This window comes from Artibeus jamaicensis, unplaced genomic scaffold (assembly GCF_021234435.1).
Source record: "Artibeus jamaicensis isolate MK-2021 breed Jamaican fruit bat unplaced genomic scaffold, CSHL_Jam_final contig_585, whole genome shotgun sequence".
Classification (NCBI taxonomy): domain Eukaryota; kingdom Metazoa; phylum Chordata; class Mammalia; order Chiroptera; family Phyllostomidae; genus Artibeus; species Artibeus jamaicensis.
In genome coordinates, this window is record NW_026521894.1 from 8,283,427 (window position 1) to 8,308,014 (window position 24,588).

The 24,588-nt window shown below is 37.8% G+C and overlaps 1 protein-coding gene, 1 non-coding gene and 1 pseudogene across 2 annotated transcripts in view; 1 reads left to right on the plus strand and 2 right to left on the minus strand.

Moving 5' to 3' along the window:
* Positions 1-24,588, minus strand: part of CUL5 (cullin 5) — a 111,940-nt gene that overhangs the window by 64,887 nt on the left and 22,465 nt on the right. The window contains exon 2 of the mRNA XM_053670413.1: positions 18,238-18,347. Coding sequence (XP_053526388.1) covers positions 18,238-18,347 — 110 coding nt within the window. The remainder of the gene's footprint in view (positions 1-18,237; positions 18,348-24,588) is intronic.
* LOC119055383 (14-3-3 protein zeta/delta-like) lies at positions 3,847-5,685 on the plus strand (annotated as a pseudogene).
* On the minus strand, positions 16,683-16,819 carry LOC119055387 (small nucleolar RNA SNORA42/SNORA80 family). The gene has a single exon (XR_005083688.2). It is a non-coding gene; the product is annotated as a small nucleolar RNA SNORA42/SNORA80 family (small nucleolar RNA).

Below are 24,588 nucleotides of genomic sequence, written 5' to 3' on the forward strand. Positions count from 1 at the left end.
CTGGAGGTGAACTACAGGAAGTTAGGCAAAGGATAAGCCTGCAATGATGGTCCACCGGGGTGTCCAACGTTAGAAGAGTTGTCTTGGGCCACACACTAAATACACTGTGACACAAAATCACCAAAAAATCTGGATGTTTTTTATAATAAGTTTACGATTTTGTGTTGAGCAATATTCATAGCCATCATGGGTCACAGGTTGGACACCCCTATATCCCCACAGGGAAGAACAGAAAGGAAGGTTATGTAGCAAGAATATTAGACCACAAGTGTAGTTCTAAGACAGTCTGAAAAGCTTGGAGAATTGTGGAGCAAAAGTCACTAATCAGAGTAAACTCAGGCCTCCCTGAAATAAGACTATCTTAGTATCCCTGTGTATTCAAACCACTGCTGGGTACATGTCAGAAGGGATCAAATGTAACTTGCACCTCCTAAGGCGAGAGGAAATGGTGCGGTGAAGGATGTGGGGTAGAGTATCTACCCAAAAATCTTACTTAAGGAAGAATCAAACTCGATAACTTAATATACCTTCTCTAGTTCCCTGCTCTCAACCTCTATGTATTTCTATATCACAGAGAATATCCCCAATATCCTCTTTTTTTATTCAAAACACAGTACTACTCACATAATAGAATGTATCAAGTATCCTGGCCAATTTTCATACCCAGTTTGAGGAACTCATTATATGGAAGGAATGCACTATGACTATACCCTTAAAGTCTTCCATGTTCTACTCCCTAATCCTACTATATCCCTCCTTAGAAGTAACCAAACCTGAATTTATTTTATCCCAAATTTTACAACATGCTATAAGGATTTCTAAACTTTATAGAAATTTTACTAGCTACTTCCAGTCAAGATGGAGGCATAGGTAAACACAGCTTGCCTCCTCACATAACCACATCAAAATTACAACTAAAATATAGAACAACCATCACTCAGAAAAGTCAGAGTTGACAAAATTGAGTTGAATGGAAGTCTGACAACTAGGGAAATAAAGAAACCACATACATGAAGACTGGTAGGAGGGGAGATGCAGAACAGGCTGGACCCACACCAGGCCCCCCAGCCCAGGGATCCAGTGCCAGGAAGATAAGTCCCCATAACTTCAGGCTGCAAAAACCAGTGGGGATTGAGTCAGGGGAAGAAACTCTTGGAGTCCCAAGCAGTTCCCCTTAAAAAACCCATACATGGACTAATACTGATTCACTCCCTGAGCTCCAGCACTGGCGTAGCAGCTTCAAAGGCACAAGCAGCAAACAGAGAGGAACGGAAGTGTCAGGCATGAAGGCAGGAGCTGACAGGCAGCTTTCTCCCAGACAGAAAGGCAGGCAGGGCCACTGTCCCTTTTCTGAGCTTTCCCTCCAGAGCCACAGAGATGGCAGGTGGTTGCCATATCTGAGACTCCATTAACCTGGCTAACACTGCTGCCCTGCTCTGGAGATCCCTCCTTAGCACCCAAGTTACTGGCCCACCCAAACTATTAATTGTAACTTTTCCATATGAATGGCTGGTCTTAGCTCATGCTTTACAACTTCCAAAACCCTATCAAACAAGCGATAGTCTCCAGCCCCCATATATTTGCTAAGTGGCCCCAGGTCCAGCACTAGCAGCAGCAAGCCTAGATTCGCAGCTTGGCTTTGCCTAGGAATCTCCACACCCAGCACAAGTGGTAGCCATCTCAGATTGCTTTATAGCTCATGTGAGATGGCTCCAGGCAAAACAAAGGAAGGGGCTGACCTTGGCCCACACCACCCCAGAAATCTGAGATCCCGTGCACCCAGTGGACAGATGTAGACCACACTGGAGCATCACCACCCTGCCTCTACATGGCTGGTCCTCTATGGAGGGCGGAGGTTGGTGGCCAGTGGTCACAGCCAGTCTTTGCAACTGACTGGCCTGAGTAAATCCTTTCCATTGACCTGCCAACAGTAATAAAGGCTCAAATACAAGAGGAAGGTGTACACAGCTCACATGAAGGGCAACACCTCAAGTACCCCAGTAGGGCGACAGGGGAGGCTATGCCACTGGACCTTACAAAACATCTATTACATTAGGCTACATTACCGAGATAGGGAATCATAGCAGTGCTATCTAAAAGATAGAAATAAACACAAAGAGGCTACCAAAATAAGGAGACAAAGAAACACGGACTAAATGAAAGAAGAGACCAAAACTCCAGAGAAAAAACTAAACAAAAGGGAGATAAGCAATGTATCAGATACAGAGTTCAAAACACTTGTTGTAAGGATGCTCAAGGAACTTAGTGAGGACATCAAGAGCATAAAAAATATTCAGTTGAGCCCTGGCTGGTATAGCACAGTGGATTGAGCACAGGTCTGTGAACTAGAGGATCACAGTTCCATTCCCGGTCAGGGCACATGCTGGGGTTGCGGGCCAGTTCCCAGCAGGGGTCGCACTAGAGGCAACCATACATTGATGTTTCTCTCCCTCTCTCCTTCCCCTCTAAAGATAAATAATTAAAAAAAATATTCAGTCGAAAATGAAGGATACACTAATTGAAATAAAGAATGATTTACAGGGAAACAACAGTCAAGTGGACAAAGCCAAGAATCAAATCAATGATTAGGAACATAAGGAAGCAAAAAACAACCAATCAGAACAACAAGGAAAAAAGTGAATCCCAAAAAACAAGGACAGTGTAAAGAGCCTCTGGGACAACTTCAAGGCATTGAACATTCACATCATATGGGTGCCAGAAGGAGAAGAGAAAGAGGAAGAAATTGGAAATATATTTGAAAAAATAGTGAAAGAAAACTTCCCTAATTTGGTGATGGAAATAGATATGCAAGCCCAGGAAGCACAGAGTCCCAAACAAGATGGACACAAAGAGGCCCACTCCAAGACACATCTTAATTAAAATGCCAAAGGTTAAAGATAAAGAGAGAATCTTAAAAGCAGCAAGAGAAAAGCAGTTACCTACAGGGGAGTTCCTATAAAACTGTCAGCTGATTTCTCAAAAGAAACTTTGCAGACTGAACAGGACTAGAAAGAAATAAAGTCATGAAAAGTAGGGACCTACAGCCAAGATTTCTCTACCCAGAAAAAATATTTAGAACTAAAGAGCTTCCCAGACAAGAAAAAACTAAAGGAGTTCATCATCACAAAACCATTATCATATGAAATGTTAAAGGGACTTATTTAATAAAAAGAAAATGAAAACTATCACAATAAAGTGGCAATAAATACAACTCTATCAACAACTGAATCTAAAAAACAAACTAAGCAAACAAGGTGAACAGAGACAGAATCTCTATATGAGAGTGTTTTGATGGTTGCTTGATAGAAGGGAGTGTGGGGAATGGGTCAAGGTGTGAGGGGATTAAGAAGTACAAATAGGTAGTTACAGAATTGCCATGGGGATGTAAAACACAGTATAGAAAATGGTGTAGTCAAAGAACTTACATGCATGACCCATGGACATGGACAATGCTGTGGGGATTGCCTGAGAGGATGCACAGTGTAGACAGGGGCAAAAGGGGCAACTGTAATAGCATAATTAATAAAACATAATTAAAAAGAAAATTCACTAAATAGAAATATTTTCGAATAACTTTTCACTCAACATTGCTTCTCATATTTACTCACTTTTAAGTTTATGTGTTCTACTTTACATACATAATGTATTATAACTATTATATCAAATGGCACTTCAACATAAAAGGGAAGAAGCAACAGCAAGCAATATATACATATGAAATTAGGTCTGAATCAGTAAGAAAACACTTTTTTGGAATATATTACCAAACTGCATTTTTAAAAAGACATGCTGCCCTGGCCAGTGTGGCTCGGTAGGTTAGAGAGAAAAACATTGATGTGAGAAACAATGATCAGTTGCCCTCCATATGTGCCCAGCCCGGTGATTGAATCCATAACCCAGGTATGTACCTTAAACAGGAATCAAACCTGCAACCTTTTGGTGCACAGGACAATGCTCCAACCAACTGCTCTGGCCAGCATGGTATTTTGCTTTTAATTAATAGTAATACCATATGCCTTTGACTGAGAGTGAGAAACAGAAAAGTAATCACTAATGCAAGTGAAATTTCAAATTAACAAAAATACGGAAAAGATAGTATCTAATAAGTGATCATTTACAGAAGCATTATAAATAATATCAGTTTTAACATTAACCATCAACTGAATAAATTATCCCATTAGAAGACAGCATGCTTTTCAAAAGGGCAAATGTTATATGATTCTACTTACATGAGACAATTAGAATAGGCAAATTTATACAAACTAAAAATTGAATGGTGTATACCAAGGGCTGGGGAAAGGGGGTACTGGGAACTACTGTTTAATGGGTATAGAGCTTTTGCTTGAAATAATTAAGAAGTTCTAACAATGGAGATATTTTTTAGATTTTTTTTCAGTTTTTTTAATTTATTGATTTTTTAAAAAAGATTTTATCTATTTATTCTTAGACAAAGGGCTAGGTAGGGAGAGAGGGAGAGAAACATCAGTGTGTGGTTGCCTCTCACACTCCCCACACTGGGGACCTGGCTTGCAACCCAGGCATGTATGTGCCCTAGACTGGGAATCAAACCAGCGACTCCCTGGTTCCCAGGCCCAATCCACTGAGCCACACCAGCCAGGGCTAATTTACTGATTTGAGAGAGAGAAACACTGATTTGTTGTCCCCCTTATTTATGCATTCATTGGTTGATTCTTGTATATGTCAGACGGGATGGAACCTGCAACTTTAGTGTATTCAGACAACACTCTGAACAACTGAGCTACTAGGCCAGTAGGATACACATATTGTTATGTTTGCACAACACTGTGAATGTACTCAGTGTCACTGAACTGCACACTTTAAAATGGATAAAATAGTAATTTTTAATGTAATGTACATTTTACCAAGTTTTTAAAAAATGACTATGTTTTAAGAGATACTAGGCAAACACAAACCAAAAGAAAGCAGCATGATAATATTACTATCATCCAAAAAGGAATTTATGGTTAAAAGAACTAGAAGAAACATCATGTATGTAATGATAAAAAGCATTATTTATGAACATATGTCTGTCTGGAGACTGCTGAGCCCCTGTCAGTCCATAGCCACCTGGAAACAGTCCAGTCATGGATAAAAATGAGCTACCTAGTACAGAAGGCCAAACTGGCAGAGCAGGTTGAGCAAAATGATGACATGGCAGCCTGCCTGAAGTCTCTGAGTAAGGACCTGAATTATCCAAAGGGGAGAGAAATCTTTTCTTAGATGCTTATAAAAATGTTGTAGGAATCCATAGGTCATCTTGGAGAGTCATCTCAAGTATTGATAAAAAAAATGAGAGATACTGAAAAGAAACAGGAGATGACTTGAGAATACAGAGAGAAATTGAGACCAAGCAAAGAGATATCTGCAATGATGTATTTATTTCTCTTTGAAAAGTTCTTGATCCCCAATGCTTCACAAGCAGAGAGTAAAGTCTTCATCTGAAAAGGAATGGAAACTACTATCGTTACTTGGTTGAGGTTGCTGCTGGTGATGACAAGAAAGCGATTGTGGATCGGTTACAACAAGTATACCAAGATGCAACCGACACATCCTATCGTATTGGGTCTAGCCCTTAACTTCTCTGCGTTCTATCATGAGATTCTACACTCCCTGAAGAAAGCTTGCTTTCTTGCAAAGAAACCTTTGCTGAACTTGATAAATTAAGTAAGACTCATACAAATATAGCATGCTAATAATGCAATAGCCAAGTTATTGAAGCAACCTAGGTGTCACTAAATGAATGGATAAAGAAGTAGATGTGTGTGCTCATGCATATAACACCCTGGAACACTAATCAGCCTTGGGAAAGAAATAGATCTTATCATTTATGACATGGATAAACCTAGAGGATACTATGCTAAGTAAAATTAAGTCAGAGAAAGACAAACACTCTATCATTTCACCTAGATGTGGAACCTAGAAAATTTTAAAAATGAACAAAGAAAACAAACCGACCCATAGGTAAAAAAAAAAAAATGATAATTGCCAGAGGATTGGGTGGTGGGGGTATGAGCAAAAAGGTTATGGGGATTAAGAGGTACAAACTTATACTATAAGTCATGGGGATGCAAAGTACAACATAGGGAATATTAATAACATCACAATAACTTTGTATGGTGACAGATGGACAGTGGACTTTTTATGGTGATCACTTTGTAAGGTAATTAAATGTGAAATCTCAGTATGTTCTATACCTGAAATTAATATAATATTATATGCAACTACTTTAATGCAGAAAAGCTTTACATTTCAGAATAAAAATTAGACATGAAAAAAATTAACATAAAACTGCTTCAGGTCTAAGCAAAGGAAACTACCTGCATATTGTCCGTCTAGTGGAGTGTAAAAGAGATGACTGTTTCCCGTCACAGGTGGAGCTGCTGTGGGTATGTAAGTTCTGGAGCACTTAAAGGACAGAAGCGGATATCCCATTGATGAGTACACTTTGAATAACATGTGTACCTATGGAATACTCAATCTTGATATGCACACCTTTGACTACAGCTCCAGAAAGCGTTCCTTTAGTTGTGACCCAATCGACTCTGGATGTGGGCAGAAACGGTTCACATTCTATTCTTTGTAAAGTTTCTTCCTGTTTGTTTACATTATTTTTGCCAAACTCACTATATTTGTCTTTGAATGTTTTTGGCAACCTAAGAACAAATGTAACAAGATGCAGTAAAATGAATTGCCTGATATCCATTACTTCATGTATATGAAACACAGCAGTAAAACAAAGGAAAAAAAACCCCATGTATTTAATTTTTTTCTGCTTTTGTGTGATTTTTTTTAAATACTTGCCTAATATGCATATGCTGTAAAATAGTTAATAGGGAAATAACTTGAGATGATCACTAGCTTTATTTAATGTCTTATGAAATTTTCATGAACAATCTAAGAATAATTGTTAAGAAATGTGTACAAAGTTCATGTAAGTGGAATAAAAACTTTATGAATGGAAAAAAGTATGTCCATCTATTTACACCAGAAAATATATATCAAAATATAAAACAAAAATAATTATATATGTAAGAACTTAGTACAGATACAACGGAATATTTTAAAACATCCTTATTTCAGTTAAGATACACTCAGCTGAAAATAATATTTAACTCAATTAACAGTGGCTTGGATCAGCGATTTTCAACCATTGTGCCACAGCAGGCACATTGGTGCGCTGCAACAATTTTTAAAACATGCAATACATGGACTATTTAGTTAAGGGCACTGATTTCTTTCCCTTTAGATTGTGAAATTTAAAAAATGGTAACAGCCAACATCACAATAGCTGTCCAGAGTGAATGAATCAAAATTATACCTATATTTTTGGCAGATAGGCAAGAATGCCACAGAATTTTAGTAATTAGTTCATGTGTGACATGACATGAAAGACTGAAAATCGCTGGCTTAGATTATTAGGTTTCTTCTTATGTAACAAGAAGTCTAGACATAGGTGATTGCTGGTATTTGCTTAGACCCTCACCAGGACCTTTCTAACTCTACTCTGTCATCTAACATGTTAGCTTCTTATCAATGTGATTATTAAAAAGGGAAAGAGAGGACAGTGCCAGGCACATTAATTTAACTCATCTGGAAATGAAACCTTTCCTAGAAGCCTGCATATGAAACTATTTGCCATAACTGTGTCACATGGCCACCCTGGCAAGAAGGGAGCACAAAGAAGTGAATAAATTATCTAGCCTGTAACATGGAAGGCACATAAGGCAGAGAAAACTGGGAATGAGTATGGCTTGGCAAATCAATTGTTTCTCAGTGACTATCATGAAATCTCTCAACATCTGAAAGTCTAGGAGAAAAAAATTAAGGACACAGAAGAATTTAAGAATACAATTAATCAATATAACTTCTTATTCATGAAACTCTCAAAAAGATAATTTTTTGTAAAAGCACATGCACACATGCAAAATTTTTAAAAGATATTTTTAAAGGTTAGTTCTGTAATCATAATCCATAAATGTACGTGACTCAAAAAACTTTGCTATTTAGAAATTAAATTCCTATGTAACACATGGAGTAAAGAAAAAGAAATATGATCGAGAAAGAAAAAAAAGGGGAGACGAATTTCCAAGTTCCAGCCAAGATGGAGGCATAGGTAGAAACCCTTTGCTTCCTTGCACAACCAAAAGGAGGATAACAACCAATCTAAAATCAATAAACAACCAGAAGTATCAGGAAAATCAAACTGCATGGAACTCCAACAATCAAGGAATTAAAGAAACAGCCAACCAGACCAACCAGACCAACCAAACTGGTAAGACAGGTAGACGGAGACAACCCGCAGCAAGGCAAGCTGACAGAGCACAGTCAGGCAGTGGACCATGAGTGTGGAGTTGGCTGGATGAGGCAAGGCTGGACTAAATGAGAAGCTCAGACTTAGAGCTGACTGTGGATCATGGCAGGGGTTGCTGTGGTGGGAGAAACTGCCAGTCTCACATGGGAGTTCACGGAAAGTGCACTACAGACCAGCAGGAGAGCTGCACTGTTCCCTCTCCGGCCCCTCCCCCACAGAGAGCGACTCAGTGCAGCAAGGAGCGTTACCCTGCTTGATGAATACCTAAGGCCTTGCCTCCTTAAAACTTATTAGGTATGCCAAGACAAAGAAACAGGCCCAAATGAAAGATCAGAGCAAAACTGCAGAAAGAGAGCTAAAATATGAGATAGTCAACATATCTATCTGATGGAGAGTTTAAAGCCCTGGTAATCAAAAATGCTCACAAACTGGCTGAGCTTGGTCAAAAAAAAAAATAAAAGAACAAATGAAAGCTACGCAAAGTGAAATAAAGCAAACTATTCAGGGAACCAACAGTGACAGGAAAGAAACCAGGACTCAAATCAACAATTGGAACAAATGGAGGAAATAGACATCCAACTGGAACAGAATGAAGAAACAAGAATTCAAACAAAGGAGGAGAGGTTAAGGAACCTCCAGGACAACTTTAAATGTTGCAACATCCAAATTATAGGGGTGCCAGAAGGAGAAGAACAACAGCAAGAAACTGAAAATTTATTTGAAAACATAATGAAGGAGAACTTCCCCAATCTGGTGAAGGAAATAGACTTCTAGGAAGCTCTGAGAGTCTGAAAGAAATTGAATCCAAGAAGAAACACACCAAGGCACATCATAATTAAGTTACCCAAAATGAAAGAGTAGGAGAGAATCTTAAAAGCAGCAAGAGAAAAGGAGACAGTTACCTACAAAGGAGTTCCCATAAGACTGTCAGCTGACTGCTCAAAGAAACCTTACCGGCAAGAAGGGGCTAGAAAGAAGTATTTGAAGTCATGAAAGGCAAGGACCTACATCAAAGATTACTCCATCCAGCAAAGATTTCATTTAGAATGGAAGGGCAGATAAAGTGTTTCCTAGGTAAGGGAGGTCATTATCACCAATCCCTTATTATATGAAATATTAAAGAGACTTATCTAAGAGACTGAAGATCAAAAAATATGAACAGTAAAATGGCAACAAACTCACAACTATCAACAACTAAACCTAAAAAAGTGAAGAACAATGAAAACAAAATTAAGCAAACAGCTAGAACAGGAACAGAATCAGAGAAATGGACATCACATGGAGGGTTTTCAGTGGGGAGGGAAAGAGGAGGAAAAGGGGGGAAAAGGTACAGGGAAGAAGAAGCATAATCGATAGGCATAAAATAGATGGAGAGAGGTAAAAAATGGTATAGGAAACAGAGGATTCAAAGAACTTACATGTACAACCAATGGGCATGAATTAAGGGGGAGGAATGACAGAAGGTTGGTGGTTGCAGGGCAGAGGTGAGATAACAGGAAAGAATTGGTAAAACTGTAATAGTATAATCAATAAAAATAGTTAAAAAATAGAAACAAGGAAAATACTTGATAGCACAAAAGCTGTAATAAAAGCAATATCAAGGACTTCCGGCCAAGATGGAGGTGTAGGTGGAAATACTGTGGCTCCTCAAACAAACAAAATTAAGAACAACAAAGATTTAGAAACAAAAACACAACCAGCACAGACAGAAAACTGAACTGTACAGAGGTCACACAACCATTCAACCACACTGGTAAGAGGGGTGGAGAGGGGTCGCCACAGGAAAAGGCAGTGGCTGCCATACCCAGGAGTGCAGGCGGCACAGGGATGACTATAATCACACAATCATGTGCAGATAAACTAGGCAAAAATGGGCAGTGAGACAGACTGCACAACCCAGGGCTCCTGTGACAAGAAATAAAGGCTAAAAGCACCGGTTGAAAATGTGCCAGGAGAGACGCCTAACCTCACAGGAGAATTCGTTGGAGAGATCCATGGGGTCCTAGAACGTACACAACCCCACCCACCCAGGAACCAGCATCAGAAGGGCCCAATTTTCTCATGGGAAACGGCAGAGGGAACTGAAATCCGAGAGAGTGCAGAACAAGCACCATTGTTCCCTCTCTGACCCTGCCCCCACATACAGCATCACAACCCAGCAACTGAGTTGCCCCACCCTGGTGAACATCTAAGGTTCCACCACTCATACCGTAACAGACAATCGCGGTTTGATTCCCAGTCAGGGCACATGCCTAGGTTGCAGACCAGTTCCCTACAGGCCAGTTCCCAGCAGGGGACGCACAAAAGGCAACCATACATTGATGTTTCTCTCCCTCTTTCCTTCCCTTCCCCTCTAAAGATAAAAAAAAAAAAAAAAAAAAAAAAAAGAGAAATATACTAATTGTAATTCTATGGCAAAAAATTTTCTAATCCTAGAAAAAACTGAAATAAAGTGTACATATACTTCATCTTATTCCCAATTTTAAATGGAATGCTTCCAATCTATCAATATACTAGGATGTCTGCTGCTAGTACATATATTTTACAGATGACCTTCGCTGGAATAAAGAATAATCTTTTTAATTTCCTACTTTGTTTTGGAAAGGTATTCTCTTTTATTTTTTATTATTGTTGTTCTTTTACAATTGTCTAATTTCCCCCATTGCTCTCCCCTGCCCCGCCCACCCCTGTGGAAAGATTCTTTATGTCTTTTCTTTCATATGCTAAGATGACTGATTTGTGACAGGATTTTGTCTTTTTCTATTTGTTTCCTGTATTCCCTCTTACTTTTTTGATTTTTCAGTTTTTGAATTTTGAATTTGAGATTTTTAATTAACCCAATATGGTTGTCTAAGGATACTAAATTCTGTTTGGACTTTTGTGTTTGTATTCTTTGGTTTCAAAGTTGGTTTCTGTGGGACAATTTTTATCATCTAAAAAATGCTCTGATTTATACTTTTTGTATTTTTGGATGGATAATGTCTGCTTTTTTTCTACTTATATTCACCTTATGGTCAGGATTTGTAGTTCAAGAGCACTTCTTTCTGTTTAGTTTAATAAAGCTCCATTTGTTTAATGGCTGATATTGGCAATGGTGGAGAAAAAGATGTGTCTCATTTCTGCAGAATCCTTAAATCCTCTGTATCCTAAACTGTCTGGAAATATTGCCACTTGGCCTAAACTTAATTGAAAATTTGACTAGGTATAGTATACTAGGTTTGAAATAGTTTCCCTTCAAATATTTAATGAAAATGCTCCTTCAACCTCCTGCATCTCTTTTGTCCAATAAAAAAGGTAGTTTTTTTTTCTCTGCAAGAATTCTTACTATTTTCTTTATCCTTGGAATTCTCACATTCTATGGGGATGTATCTAGACATTTTTTATAGCACTTTCAATATGAAAACTTTTAGGAATGGGTAAGAAGGGACAGGAGTTTTCAGCCCTGGGAAACTTTCTTCTTATACTTTGGCTCTATCCTCGCCTCTCCTATTTCTGTTTTCTTCTTCTGGAACTCTTTTTAATAGAAGTTAACCTAATTCTAGATCTAGCCTTTATAATTATTAATTTTTATTTAATTCCCTTAATATGTCTTTGCCCTACATTCAGGGAAAATCCTTTGGTTTTATTTTTCAAATCACTAATTTGGTCTTTTTTTATTAGCTCTTTTGTTTTTTTATTCAAAGATCTCTTCTGTATTTTGACTATTTCACTTTCAAAGTAATCTTTTTCATTTTAATCCTCACCAATGATATAAACTGGAATTTTTTTGGAGTTTTTTCCTACACCTGCCATCATCTATTTCCCCTAACTCTGAAGTACAGCCTCTAAGATGACCCCCAATGATTCCTGTCTCCTATTATTCATATCTGTGTATAGTTCCCTCCTACAATGGATAAGCATTTGTCTGTATGATCAAAAGCATATGACAGAAGTGATGCTTTGTCACTTCCAAAATTATGTTATGAAACATGATGACTTCTGTCTTGAAAGCTGTCTTGCTCTGGGGGAAAAAAAGCTGCCATACCATAAATGGCCTTATGGAAGGTTCCACATGGTGAGGAACTGAGCAGCTAGTGAAGAATTGAGACCTGTCACCAATCATGTGAGCTTGGAAAAAAATCGTTCAGTCCTTAGTTGGATAGAGGCACAGGTCTTTAGCTGAGAGCTTGACTGCAACTTCATGAGAGATCCTGAGCTAGAACCACCCAATTAAGCTGCTATTAGATTCCTGACCCTAAGAGACAATAAGATAACAGATGGGGTTTTTTGTCTGTTTTGAGCTGCTTAAGTTTTAGAGGAGTTTGTTATGCAGCAAAAGAAAACTAATATGCAGAGATATGACAAAGAAGGTAGGGATGTGTAGGACTATTTTAATTATTCAGATGAAGACAGTGGGGAAAAAGATAGCTGAAATGAAGTTCAAGATATATTTACTAAAAATCTATGGAACTTCCCTGGCTGGTGTGGCTCAATGATTGAGTGCTGACCTGTTTGAGTGTAAACCGAAGGGCTGCCTGTTTGATTTCCAGTCAGGGCACATGCCTGGGTTGCAAGCTAGGTCCCCAGTAGGGGGCACACAAGAGGCAAGCACACATTGATGTTTCTCTTCCTCTCTCCCTTCCCCTGTCTAAAAATAAAATAAACAAAATCTTTTTAAAAATCTATGAAATCTAGTAATCAACTGGATATGAAGAAGTAAAAAGGCAAAGGAGGTTCATGATAACTGACAGATTTGGGTCTTGAGACTATGAATAACAGATTTTTATGATTCTGAATTTGCAGTACCTATTGAACTTAAAAGACAGACACATGCAGCAAACAAAAGGCTTCATGAGCCTAGAAGGTCTACTCAGAAAAATAATCTGAACTGCTTATACGGAGATGAAAACTCAGGTAAAAGAAAAGGAAAAAATGAACTCTGGAGGCACACTTAGTCAGCTAAGATGACTGAGATGAGGCAAATTTTAGACAAAAGATTAAAACAGAAGAAAGTGGTGCCATAAAAATCAACTCAGGAACAAGCATCTATTTAAAAATTACTTATAGTAAAGAGGGATTTTCATTAAAAAAAAAAGAAACAAGATCTCACAAGTTGAAAATAATCTGTCATTTAATTCTGGCTTCAATTTCACACACCAGAGTCAAACCAAACATGTTATCTAAAGCAGCAATTCTCAAATGAGTGAGATATTGTCCCCTCAGGTCATTTGGAAACATAGAAGAGCTTTTTTTGTTTCAATATTGAGGGGTAAATGTAGAGTACCTAGGGAGTGTCCACTCCTAGACTTTATGAGGGTAAATACCAAAGTGATAACCCAAAACATACAGGACAATCTTTTATAACCACCTGAAACATCAACAGCACTCCTAATAAAAAACAAGGATACAAATTATGAGAAAAAGGAAGCAATACTCAGTGTAGTTTCATTTTTTTTTAATTTAATTTATTTATCTTTAGAAGGGAAGGGAAGGAGAGAAGGAGAGAAATATCAATGTATGGTTGCTTCTGGTGCACTCCCTGCTGGGAACTGGCCTGCAACCCAGGCATGTGCTCTGACGGGGAATCAAACCTCGATCTTCTGGTTCGCAGGCCTGTGCTCAATCCACTGAGCTACACCAGCCAGGAATTCAGTGTAGTTTAATATTGACACATCAGACTTAGATATAAACAACCTGTTATTAATATGGTTAAACAGGCTAAAGTTTGGAAAGGTTTTAATTAATGTAGGTCTTACCATTTTGGTGATGGTAGCATAAGACATACAGAAATCCTAAAAGGACATTTTATTAACCAATGTTGGTTAATTCCAAGGAGATCAGGGTTTCTAAAGACAGTATGTTGAGACCACTAACTGTAGCAAGTATAAGGTTATTGACTATTTCTTCTTATAAGTATACTTTAAGCAAACAACAGCATCACACTATGTGCCTGTTCCCAGTCAGGAGTGTATAGAGAATAAGCATTATTCTAGGTCAGGGGTGCTAAACTCATGTTCACCAGGGGCCACATCAGCCTTGTGGTTGCCTTCAAAGGGCCGAATATAAAGCTCCTTGCCCCTAGTTAAGGAGTAGTTACATTTTATACATTCCAAAAATTACATTCAGCCCTTTGAAGGCACCTGTGAGGATGATGTGGCCCCTGGTGAACATGAGGTTTGACACCCTGTTCTAGGTGATAAATCATATCATCAACACAAATTGGCAAAAATAAAATATAAAGAAACCCCACCACATCCCAAACATTACTTATAATTCAATCAAATGATTTAAGAAAAATATATGCATACATGAATGCTTTGAAGTTTTAAAAGGTCACTGCTGTTTCTCATTGAGTACTAATTTATCAAAAGGCAGAATCATAGATGTAGGTTAATTAAAATTATGCAACAAATTCTATATTATTTAGGGAAATTAGATTTTTTTATGTAATAAAGAGAAAACACTGAGCAGGTCCAGCTGCATGTTTACATATAGATTATTCAGTCACACAGTTACAACTCATTGATATAGCACTTCACTAGTGTACACACACACAAATTACAGCGAGTCTGAGAGAACTATCCTTCAGAAGACGTAGTTGCAAAGTTGACCCTTGGAAGGCATCTGGGAATTTGAATTTTGGGAAAGTTCTCACCATTTCCTGGTAAGAATGGATTACTGCACCTATACTTTTATGTAAAAAATCTGATTGATATTAAACACTTGCTTTTGTCTAGGAGTCTGAAATTTTGGTTCCTGTCAGGCAGAAGGCCTAAGTGACCAACCCCTGTAAAAAACACAGGCATTGAGTCTTTAGTGAGTCTAGTAAAATAACGAGCTGCATGTATGATAAAGATGTAAAATATTCTATGTTTGTATTCTCATAAACGCTAGAGGGATAATATCACTCAGAAAAAAACTGCAAAATAAAAAGTTAGTGATAGTGACTGCAGCAGGGGTGGAGGTGGAAGAGGGTATGGGAAGGGATAAATGGTAATGAAAAAAAATACAATAAAAACCAAAATTTTTTTAAAAGGGAAAAAAGTGAGACACAACTTCCTTGCTTTTTACTGCTGGTGAGGGGGCTGGAATTAAAACTGTTTAAGTATGGGAAACAAAATAAATCTCTGTAATGAATGGTATTTACTGTTATTTTTACTTACTGATGTCTCTGAGAAAAAAAGAGACAACATGAAAACAAAGAAAATCTTCAGCTGGCAATGTACTTTTAGAGTTTTAAAAAAGCAGTTTTTAGTTGTTACTAAGCTCTTTTGAAATCAGATGTCTGACCCTTAGAGGCCAATGACCTTCCAGTCTGAAGTGCATGTTTTTGAGTGGATCAATTTGGACTCTAAGAATGAGTCCAAAATAAAATAGGCTTAGAAAAGTCTTGTTAACTTGGAATTGGAACATGACTGACTGTTCTGCCACATCTTGGCTTTGCTGACTCTGAAGAAAAGTCATTGGCTTTTTTTGAATTCTGAATTCACAGACCCTAATTATGTGGATCTGAATCTAAGCTAAAATCTGATAGTGTCTGGTAGTGGGCTGTTTAAACCTCAACACAAGCTGCACTGAGCTACAGCAGGCATATGCTCAATGAACATGACTTTGACTTGAGGACTGCTAAAGATTTAAGACACTCGGTGGAGCCATAAACTGAAAATATCACACATTCTAGTCGGACCATTTGAATCACTTGCAATACCCACAGAAAAGGGCTTATTCTCTGATGGGCCATCTGATGTCAGGTGGTTGTTTGGTTCAATATATCTGATATAGAGACTACATACATTCCTAACTTGCGGTTAGCTGCAAGATGGGAGAGAGAACTCTACTCACTCCTCACAGACTGGACTCTCAATCCCTCTATGGATCTCTCACTGCTACAGACTTGTGTTCAGCTTTCTGGACTAGTTCCAATTTTTAACAGTCTATTAATAACCTGCCTCTACTTCTCTTTCATTCACCTCACCCTTCCTTATACACACACCTTAGTAAGAAAACTTGATTATTAAACACAGCTGTCTCCAGAGGAACTGATCTTTTCCAGGTTGCTCACTAAAGTGATCAGGACAAAGAGGTGTGAAGTGACATAAACCTATTTTGAAACTTTTTGAAACTTTGGGATTTCATCCAGACCAAGTCCTAAACATGACATATCTTCATAGTTAGATTGTACAAAAATGCCTTTCTGTACAAATCCTTCTGTTCCTCTTGAAGGTCTGGATAACTGGGAAAAAATGAATAGTTTTCATTACTGAATTGGACATACTAACTTTATAAGGAGGAGAAAATAAAACCCAGCATAGTAGAGAAAAGGACATTAATGATTTTTATTTTTTGGAACTATTCTTTTCTTTTTTTTTTACACTGTACAACCCCCTTCAGTGCTCACAGCCCACAGAGAAGGAGGCTGGGCAATGGTTCGAGGCTGCAATTTACTCTGGCATGGGTACACTATGAGAGGCCCACAGGGAAGGGCCCACCATAAATCCATTACCATGCTCTTTTTTTTTTTTCTTCTTTTTTTTGGGAACTATTCTTAAAGGCTTTCCTCTCTTCCTAAAAAAACAAAAAGAAACACAAAAAAACCCTCCTGGTGTTGACTTTTCACACCGCTGTGAATGCATTCAATTCAAACTGACTGCCAAGCTTCCAATCACACCTGCAGTGCTCTGAGACAGCAGGGAGCAGCCCAACTCCTACACTTTTCACTGGCAACACCTCTAAATATCATCTGCACTAGTGAGGCAAATGAAATGTGTCATGGATAAGTGAAACTGTTAGGAATCAATTGCCTTCAGGCAGTCCATCTGAAATCAAGGCCTGAAATGAATTGACTGGATTGGGAACTCTACAGAGAAAGGCCCCAAGAAGGCACACTGCAGGGACCTTCAAAACCTATACTTCCTGGCCAATGTAGACATGTCTTGCGTGGGGTACTCTAACAATTGTAAGCTATTTGTTTCCAAGGGTACTAGGAATACCATCTGAGGCCATACTTCTGTGTGTGTGTAGCCTATCATGACACTGCTGGAACCCTGGAAAGTGTTCAGGTCTGCTTCAATTTATCAGCCAGGTTGTACTTGCCTAAACTGATACTTCAAGCCATGTACAGGTCCATACAAAAACTGAAGGAGAAAGCAACCTATTTTTCTGAGATAAACCTCACTGTCAATGGGTTTTATTTTAACTAGCTACCTCCAGGGCCTCTAAAAAGTCTAACTGAGATCAATACTACAGGTTGGTCTTGCCTGTAAAAACATCTGGCCAAAGGCCACCAGTTAACACAGAAGACCTGGGATTGTATTCCTTGGAAGAAGCCTTCTTGGCCTTGGCTGGCATCTGAGAACCTCAATGGTCAACAGTTCCCTACATTGACATAAAACTTTCCTGAAATGTTAAGAATATCTAACAGTGCCTAATAATCTGCATAAACAGTATGGTTTATACTAAACATCTCTTTTTTCTGAGGGACTGAAATTGTGGTACATGACAGGCAGATGCTGCCTATGTGAGCAGCCTCCAATAAAAACCCCAGGTACTGAGTTCCCAGTGCTTCCCTAGTAGACAACACATCACATATGTTGCCAATCTTGTTGCTGGGGAAATTATGTGCCCCATGAGTACTCTTGGCAGTTTGCGCCTGTTTTTCCTCAGACATCACTCCATATGCCTTTTCCCCTTTGCTGATTTGAATTTGTATCCTTTTGCTGTAATATATCATAGCTGTGAGAATGTCCTTTGAGTCCTCCTTGCAAATCACTGAAACTATAGATGGTCCTGAGGACCCCCAACAAAAGTAGTAATAATTTTAAATAAGTAAAGAGATCAACCTGGAGTAAACATTCCATTTGGATAGATAAATGCCATCACCAAAATTTCCTTTTGTTAAAAAAAATTAGAATGAATGGATTACTTACGAAAACAGATCAAACCACTGCTGTTTTGTAACAGATTCCTGGCGTAAAAGCTTCAAAACAATTGGACGCATGAAATCCCATTTGTCTTCAAACTGAAGAGAACCTTTATTCTTTGATAAAAAAAAAAGGATAAACAATATTTTAATTTAGATGCAGTTAAGTCAAAACTGTTATTTTAATCTTTTAAGAGATAGCAAGAAAAATGTAAAAGAAAGAGGTTTCCATAGTGGAATCCCTATGAACTTAATCTGGTATCAGGATCACAGGAAGACAACCATAAAAAAAAAAAAAAAAAAAAAAAGGAAGACAATCAATTGTCAAACTGTATAATGAAGAATTTGGTTTTGTCTAAGGTGAAGATCTTTGCCCTTGGCTTCTAGTAGATAATCTCTAGGCCCCTGGGGACTTGGGGGACTTGGGATATACTGGATAATCTAACAATATGATTTAGGGAGGGAATTAACAATACTCATGTAGTCCTGAGCAGTGGAAACAAACATCTCAGTGGGTGTATTGCATCAAATGGAGAGTATTTTGAAAGTGACCGAAGTTTAAACATGTAAGAATAAATACACAATTTTTATAAATAAATTATGGTTTTTTGGGGGTCCCCCCTTATATATGCACTGTCACACATTGAAGAAAAGAGAAAAATGAGATCTAACTACAGGGGAGAGGATAAGGGAAGCTCTATGTTCAAAACCTGCCTGGACTTTGCAGGTTTTGAACACAGAGTCCCTACGTGGCTCTTCCTCTTAATTTTTCCTTTCATTGTGTGTGTGTTTTTTTAAAGATTTTGTACATTTTTAGAGAGGGGGTAAGGGAGGGAGAATGAGATGGAAAGAAACATCAACATGCAAGAGAGAAACACTGACTGCTTGCCTCTCACACTCTCCCAGTTAGGGAGCTGGCCCACAACCCAGGCATGTGCCCTGACCAGGAATCAAACTGGTGACCCTTCGGTTTGCAGGCAGGCATTCAACCTGCTGAGCCACACTAGCCAGAGTCTTAAATTTTCCTGTCTTTGTAATAAACCATACCCATGAATAGAGCAGCTTACAGCAAGATCTGAGTTTTTCTAATGAAGTATGAAACCTCATGCTGGTTCTGGGAACCCCCAAACATGCAGCTGATGTGAGAAGTGAAGGTGGTTTTGTGTGTGGAGAATATGGCCTCTAATTTTATAGATGACCTAAACTTCACACAAAAAGTGTATTTAAAATCTCTACAAACTCTGAAAACTGAGACCAAAAAAACCCCAGGAAGATACCCATTTCATTTTATAATGCTAAGGTGACAATGATATCAATAAGGGAGAAGAGAAGTAGAAATGGAAACTCTAGACCAATCTAACTAGAGAACATAGATACAAAAATCTTAAATAAATAGTAAATTAAACAAGTAGCATATCAACAGAATGATACCTCATAGTCATACATGATTTACCGCAGGAATGTGAATATTAGAAAATATTCAATATTCAATATTTTAAAAATTCATCAATTCATTACATTACTAAAAGAAAAAGAAAGATGTTGTATGTATTAGTCATTAGTACTGCTTCCTCTGAAGTTCAATATGGCCATGTGACTTCCTTTTGCCAATAAATTTGAACAAAAATCATTAATTGTCTAATATACCAATATCGCACACCCCTAAGTAACTCATTATTGTTTTCACTACATAAGCATTGTTGAGGGTGCTGCTCACTTGAATCAGAGAAGGTACACGTACTAACTGCAGAGAATCTGCAAACTTCCCAAAATTATAAGCCCAGAAGCAGTTTTCAAACATGTAATCTGACAAGGACCTACATCAGAATCACCTAGGATGGAGGTAGACACACAGATTATAAAAACCTACCTCAGACCTGCTGGATCAGAATCTCTTGAGGTGAGTTTAAAATTTACATGTTTAGCAAATTCATGTATGTACAAATGTTAAAGAACTTTGCCCTGGCAGGTGTGGCTCAGTGGATTGAGTGCCAGCCTACAAGCCAAAGCGTCACCAGTTTGATTCCCAGTCAGGGCACATGACTGGATTGCAGGCCAGGTCCCCAATAGGGGGCACACAAGAGGCACACAAGGCACACAGGAGGCAAGAGATAGATACACAAGGATGTTTCTCTTCCTCTCTTTCTCACTCCCTTCCCCTCTCTCTACAAACAATAAAATCTTTTTTAAAATGTTAGAGGGTTTATTACTCAAAGAAATTTAGGAACCACTAATATTAAACTTTTGTGAAAGCAAGTGATACTTCTTACATTTACAAACACAGTTGATCCTAAAAGTTACTGTACTGTCTTGTCCCAGGTACCTACTTTACCACATGGCATTTTTGTTAAAGATCCACAGAGGATATTCATTCAAAATTTAATACTAGGATTAGCTGTGCTTCTCCCCTGAATAACTAGTTTGTTTTTACCTTATGTACATAGTTGGTTAATAAAAAATGCATTCATATTTGTGATCCTATGGCATACACTTTAGGTACTAGTCTTTTTGTAATGTTATTATTTTCCTATAAACCTCATTTCTTCATTTACTCTTCCCTCTGAGGAAAAGGTGTACAAACAAATATGAAAGAACAATAAAAAGCACATACAAATCTTTCCTTCCCAACGACATGGAGAATAATTTCCTCTTCATAAAGGGATACTTTATAACGTCAATTAAGTCTATTTCCATGAGCAACTTTGGCAATTTATAAAATAAACACAGTATAAACCCTTCAATTAAAAATCAGAAAAGTACAGAAGACTATAGAAAGCAGGTATTTGAGGTAAATTAAATAGTGGTTAGGATCTGAAATCAGTTATGGCAAAATAGCAGAAAAATATATTTTAGTTCTCCTGTTTTATGAAACATATAAGATTAACTACAGAAATATTTCCTGCTAATACTCAGTTAAAGAAGGAATTTAATAAGTACATGTTTTCTATTAAGCTTTAATAACAGGTTCCAAAAAATGATACTCAAGTAATTCTTTGACCTATTCTCTGTTAAACCAAAGAGCATATCATTAAGTCATTAAACTAAGTAAAAGGACACTAAACCCACTATCTACAAAACAGAATGCCTTATTAACTGTAGGGACCTTCAAATTATGAACCATGATTTACGAAATGTTTCTAATGGTTAAATGAAGGCTGCCTCATTTGTAGCATTAACATGCTACAAAGTATCTTCTGCTTTAATTCATTATTACTCACAATAGAAATTACATTGCTACTCAGAACTCACCAATTGCTAGTAAATCTCGGTATTATCTAGTATTATCTCAACCACTGGCTCTTTTTCATGGAGAGGATTTCAACATCTGCCATACTCCTACCCCTCTATCATCTACTCCTTACAGCACAACCAATTCTTTCACAGGTACTCTTCTCACACAAATGGGCCGTGGCGAAGCCAATGGGAATTTGCCATGGAATATGTGGGGGGAGAGTACTGCAGGCAAAGGAAGCAGCCATTCCAAAGACCCTAATCCAAACACAGAAGGATGTTTGATGTACTCAGGGTAGAGCAAAGTAAGAACAGAGGAAAGCACTGATGAGGTCAGAAAAATAGAGGTTGGATCTCACAAGATTGTAAAGGCCATTACAAAGACTTTGGCTTCAATATAAGAGAGATGGGGAACCATTAAAAAATTCTGAGCAAGAAGTAACAGGATCTGATTTCCATTTTAACACCTCCCTGATTGTTGTGTTAAGAATACATCACAAGGGGCAAGTGAGGGTTAAAGCTGAGTGTTGGGTTAGGAGGCAAGGTGAGAAATAATGACTTGGACCAGGGTAGTAGCAATGGAGGTAATGAGTAGTACTTGGCATGTCTCTAATAAACTTAATTTGTACATTGGGACCCAGAAAATGGAGGCCACCCCAGTGGCCCACCCCGCATCGTAAATCTAAACCTAAGTCAACCTGCACATACGGGAAATACCTCACTGTTAAGAAAATCTAACACTGATCACAATCCTCTAACACAGCTAGCTAGCTAACCTGAACTGAAAAAAATAGAACCTGCTAGCCTTTTAAGGAAATCCCTGACCTCCTAGCCAATCACGCCCTCTTTCCATGTTGTCTCTTTTAACATTCTATAAAACTTGCTCTTGCTTAAAATTCTTCAGGAAGAATGCTCCACTGCTTGTTAGGGACTGTACTACCCTAATCCATGAATTTTCCCCCTTGAATAAAGGACACTAAACCAGTTACTAAATTGTTTTAGTTGTGTGATTTGACATGTCTGAGAAGTATGGCACTGCCATTAACCGAAAAGGAAAAACTGTACCTACAAAGGCTTAAGATGAAAGCTCAGGAACTTGGGTTTCAGAAATGTTACATTTGATATATGTATTAAGTAGCCATCTGAAGACATTGAATAGGCAATTTGATAAGTAAATCTAGAATTTAAAAGAAAGATCTGATCAGGAATTATAAATTTGAAAGCCATTACCGTACAGATGGGTTTTAAATCTTGTTTATGAATAAGATCACTATGAGAGTGAATATAAGTAAAGAAAACCCAGGCCTGGTCCTTAGGTATCCAACATTAAAAAGTAGGGATAAGAGTAAGACCTACAAAAGACAGAAAGAGCAACCAGAGAAGTGGCAAGAAAATGTAGAGTAAGGCATTCTGACCCTGGCCAGGTGGCTCAGTTGGTTGGAGCACCATACCGTACACCAAAAGACTGCATGTTTGATTCCTGGTCAGTGCGTGCCTAGGCTGTGGGTTCAGTTCCCAGGTCAGGGTATGTACAGAGGGCAACTGATTGATGTTTCTCACATTGATGTACTCCACTCTCTAAAATCAATAAACATATCTTTGGGTAATGGCATTCTGCAGACATAGGACAAGTTGCTCAACATCACTAATCATCAGAGAAATGCAAATCAAAATCACAATGAGGGGGGTGGGCTGAGATGGGAGTAAAAGAAAACTGTATTTGAACAACAATTAAAAAAAAACAAGTAAAAAAAAACCCACAATGAGACACCATCTCACACCTATCAGATTGGCTACCATCAATAAATTAACAAACAAATTGGGGGCAAGGATGTGGAGAAAAGAAAACCCTTGTGCACTGTTGGTGGGAATGCAGACTGGTGCAAACATTATGAAAAACACTGTGAAAGTTCCTCAAAAAAATTAAAAAGGGAACTACCTTATGATCCAGTGATTCCACTTGTGGGAATATATCTGAAGAAACCCAAAACATTAATTAGAAAGGATATATGGACCCCTATGTTCAATGCGGCATTATTTACAACAGTCAAGATTTGGAAGCAGTCCAGATGCTCATCAATAAATGAAGGGATAAAAAAAGCTGTGGTTAAAAAAAAAACACAAAAAAACTTTGGTGCATATACACAATGAAATATTATTCAGATATAAAAAATGAAATCTTTTGCAACAGCATGGATGGAGCTAGAGGGCATTATGCTCAGTGAAATAATTCAGACAGAGAAAGACAAATACCATATGATTTCATTTATATCTGAGACGTAATGACAAAATAGACTCATAGATATAGAGAACGGTCAGAGGGGAGAAAGTTTCAGGGGCTGTGTGAAACAGGTGATGGGATTAAGCAGTACAAATTGTTGGTTAGAGAAGAGTAGATTACAGCATCAGGAATACAGTCGACAGTATCATGATAACTGTGTGTGAGGCCAGATGGGTACTTGCAGCAGCAAGGGAACCACTCTGTAAAGTACATGACCGTCTAACCACTTTGTGGTACATCTGAAACTACTACAGAAAAATACTGAATGTAATTGTAATAAAAAAAATTTAAAAAATTTTTGATGATATAGACAAAGAGTATAGCATTCTAGAAACCAAGCGAATAAAGCATATCAAGAAAAGGTGGTGCTCTGTACTGCAAAAATCTGAATAGTTACATTTCTTGTTTTTTTCTTTACATATTTTATATTTTAATACGTTGAATCACTGGAAATTTGTAACAGATCAATTTTGATAGATGTTTAAATGTGTTATGATTGTTTCCATTGTCTTAACTTTGTCCAGAGCCACCATTTAGTAAACAACAAAATTTACTGTCAATTGCTTTGGAAAAAAAAGAGGGTGATCAATTTTAGCAAATACTCCTGAGAGACCATATAAGATGACCACTGAAATAGCAACATGGAAGTTTCTAAGACTTTATCAATAATTTTTGTGGAATGATAAGGACAAAAGCCAGATTGGAACAGAATTAAAAGAGAAAGAAAGGGAAAAAAACTAGAAAAATTAGAGAGAACTCAACAATTTTTGCCATAAAACAGAGCACAGAAATGGCATCATAACGGATATATTGAGAGGGAATCAATTTTTTTTTTAAGATGGAACA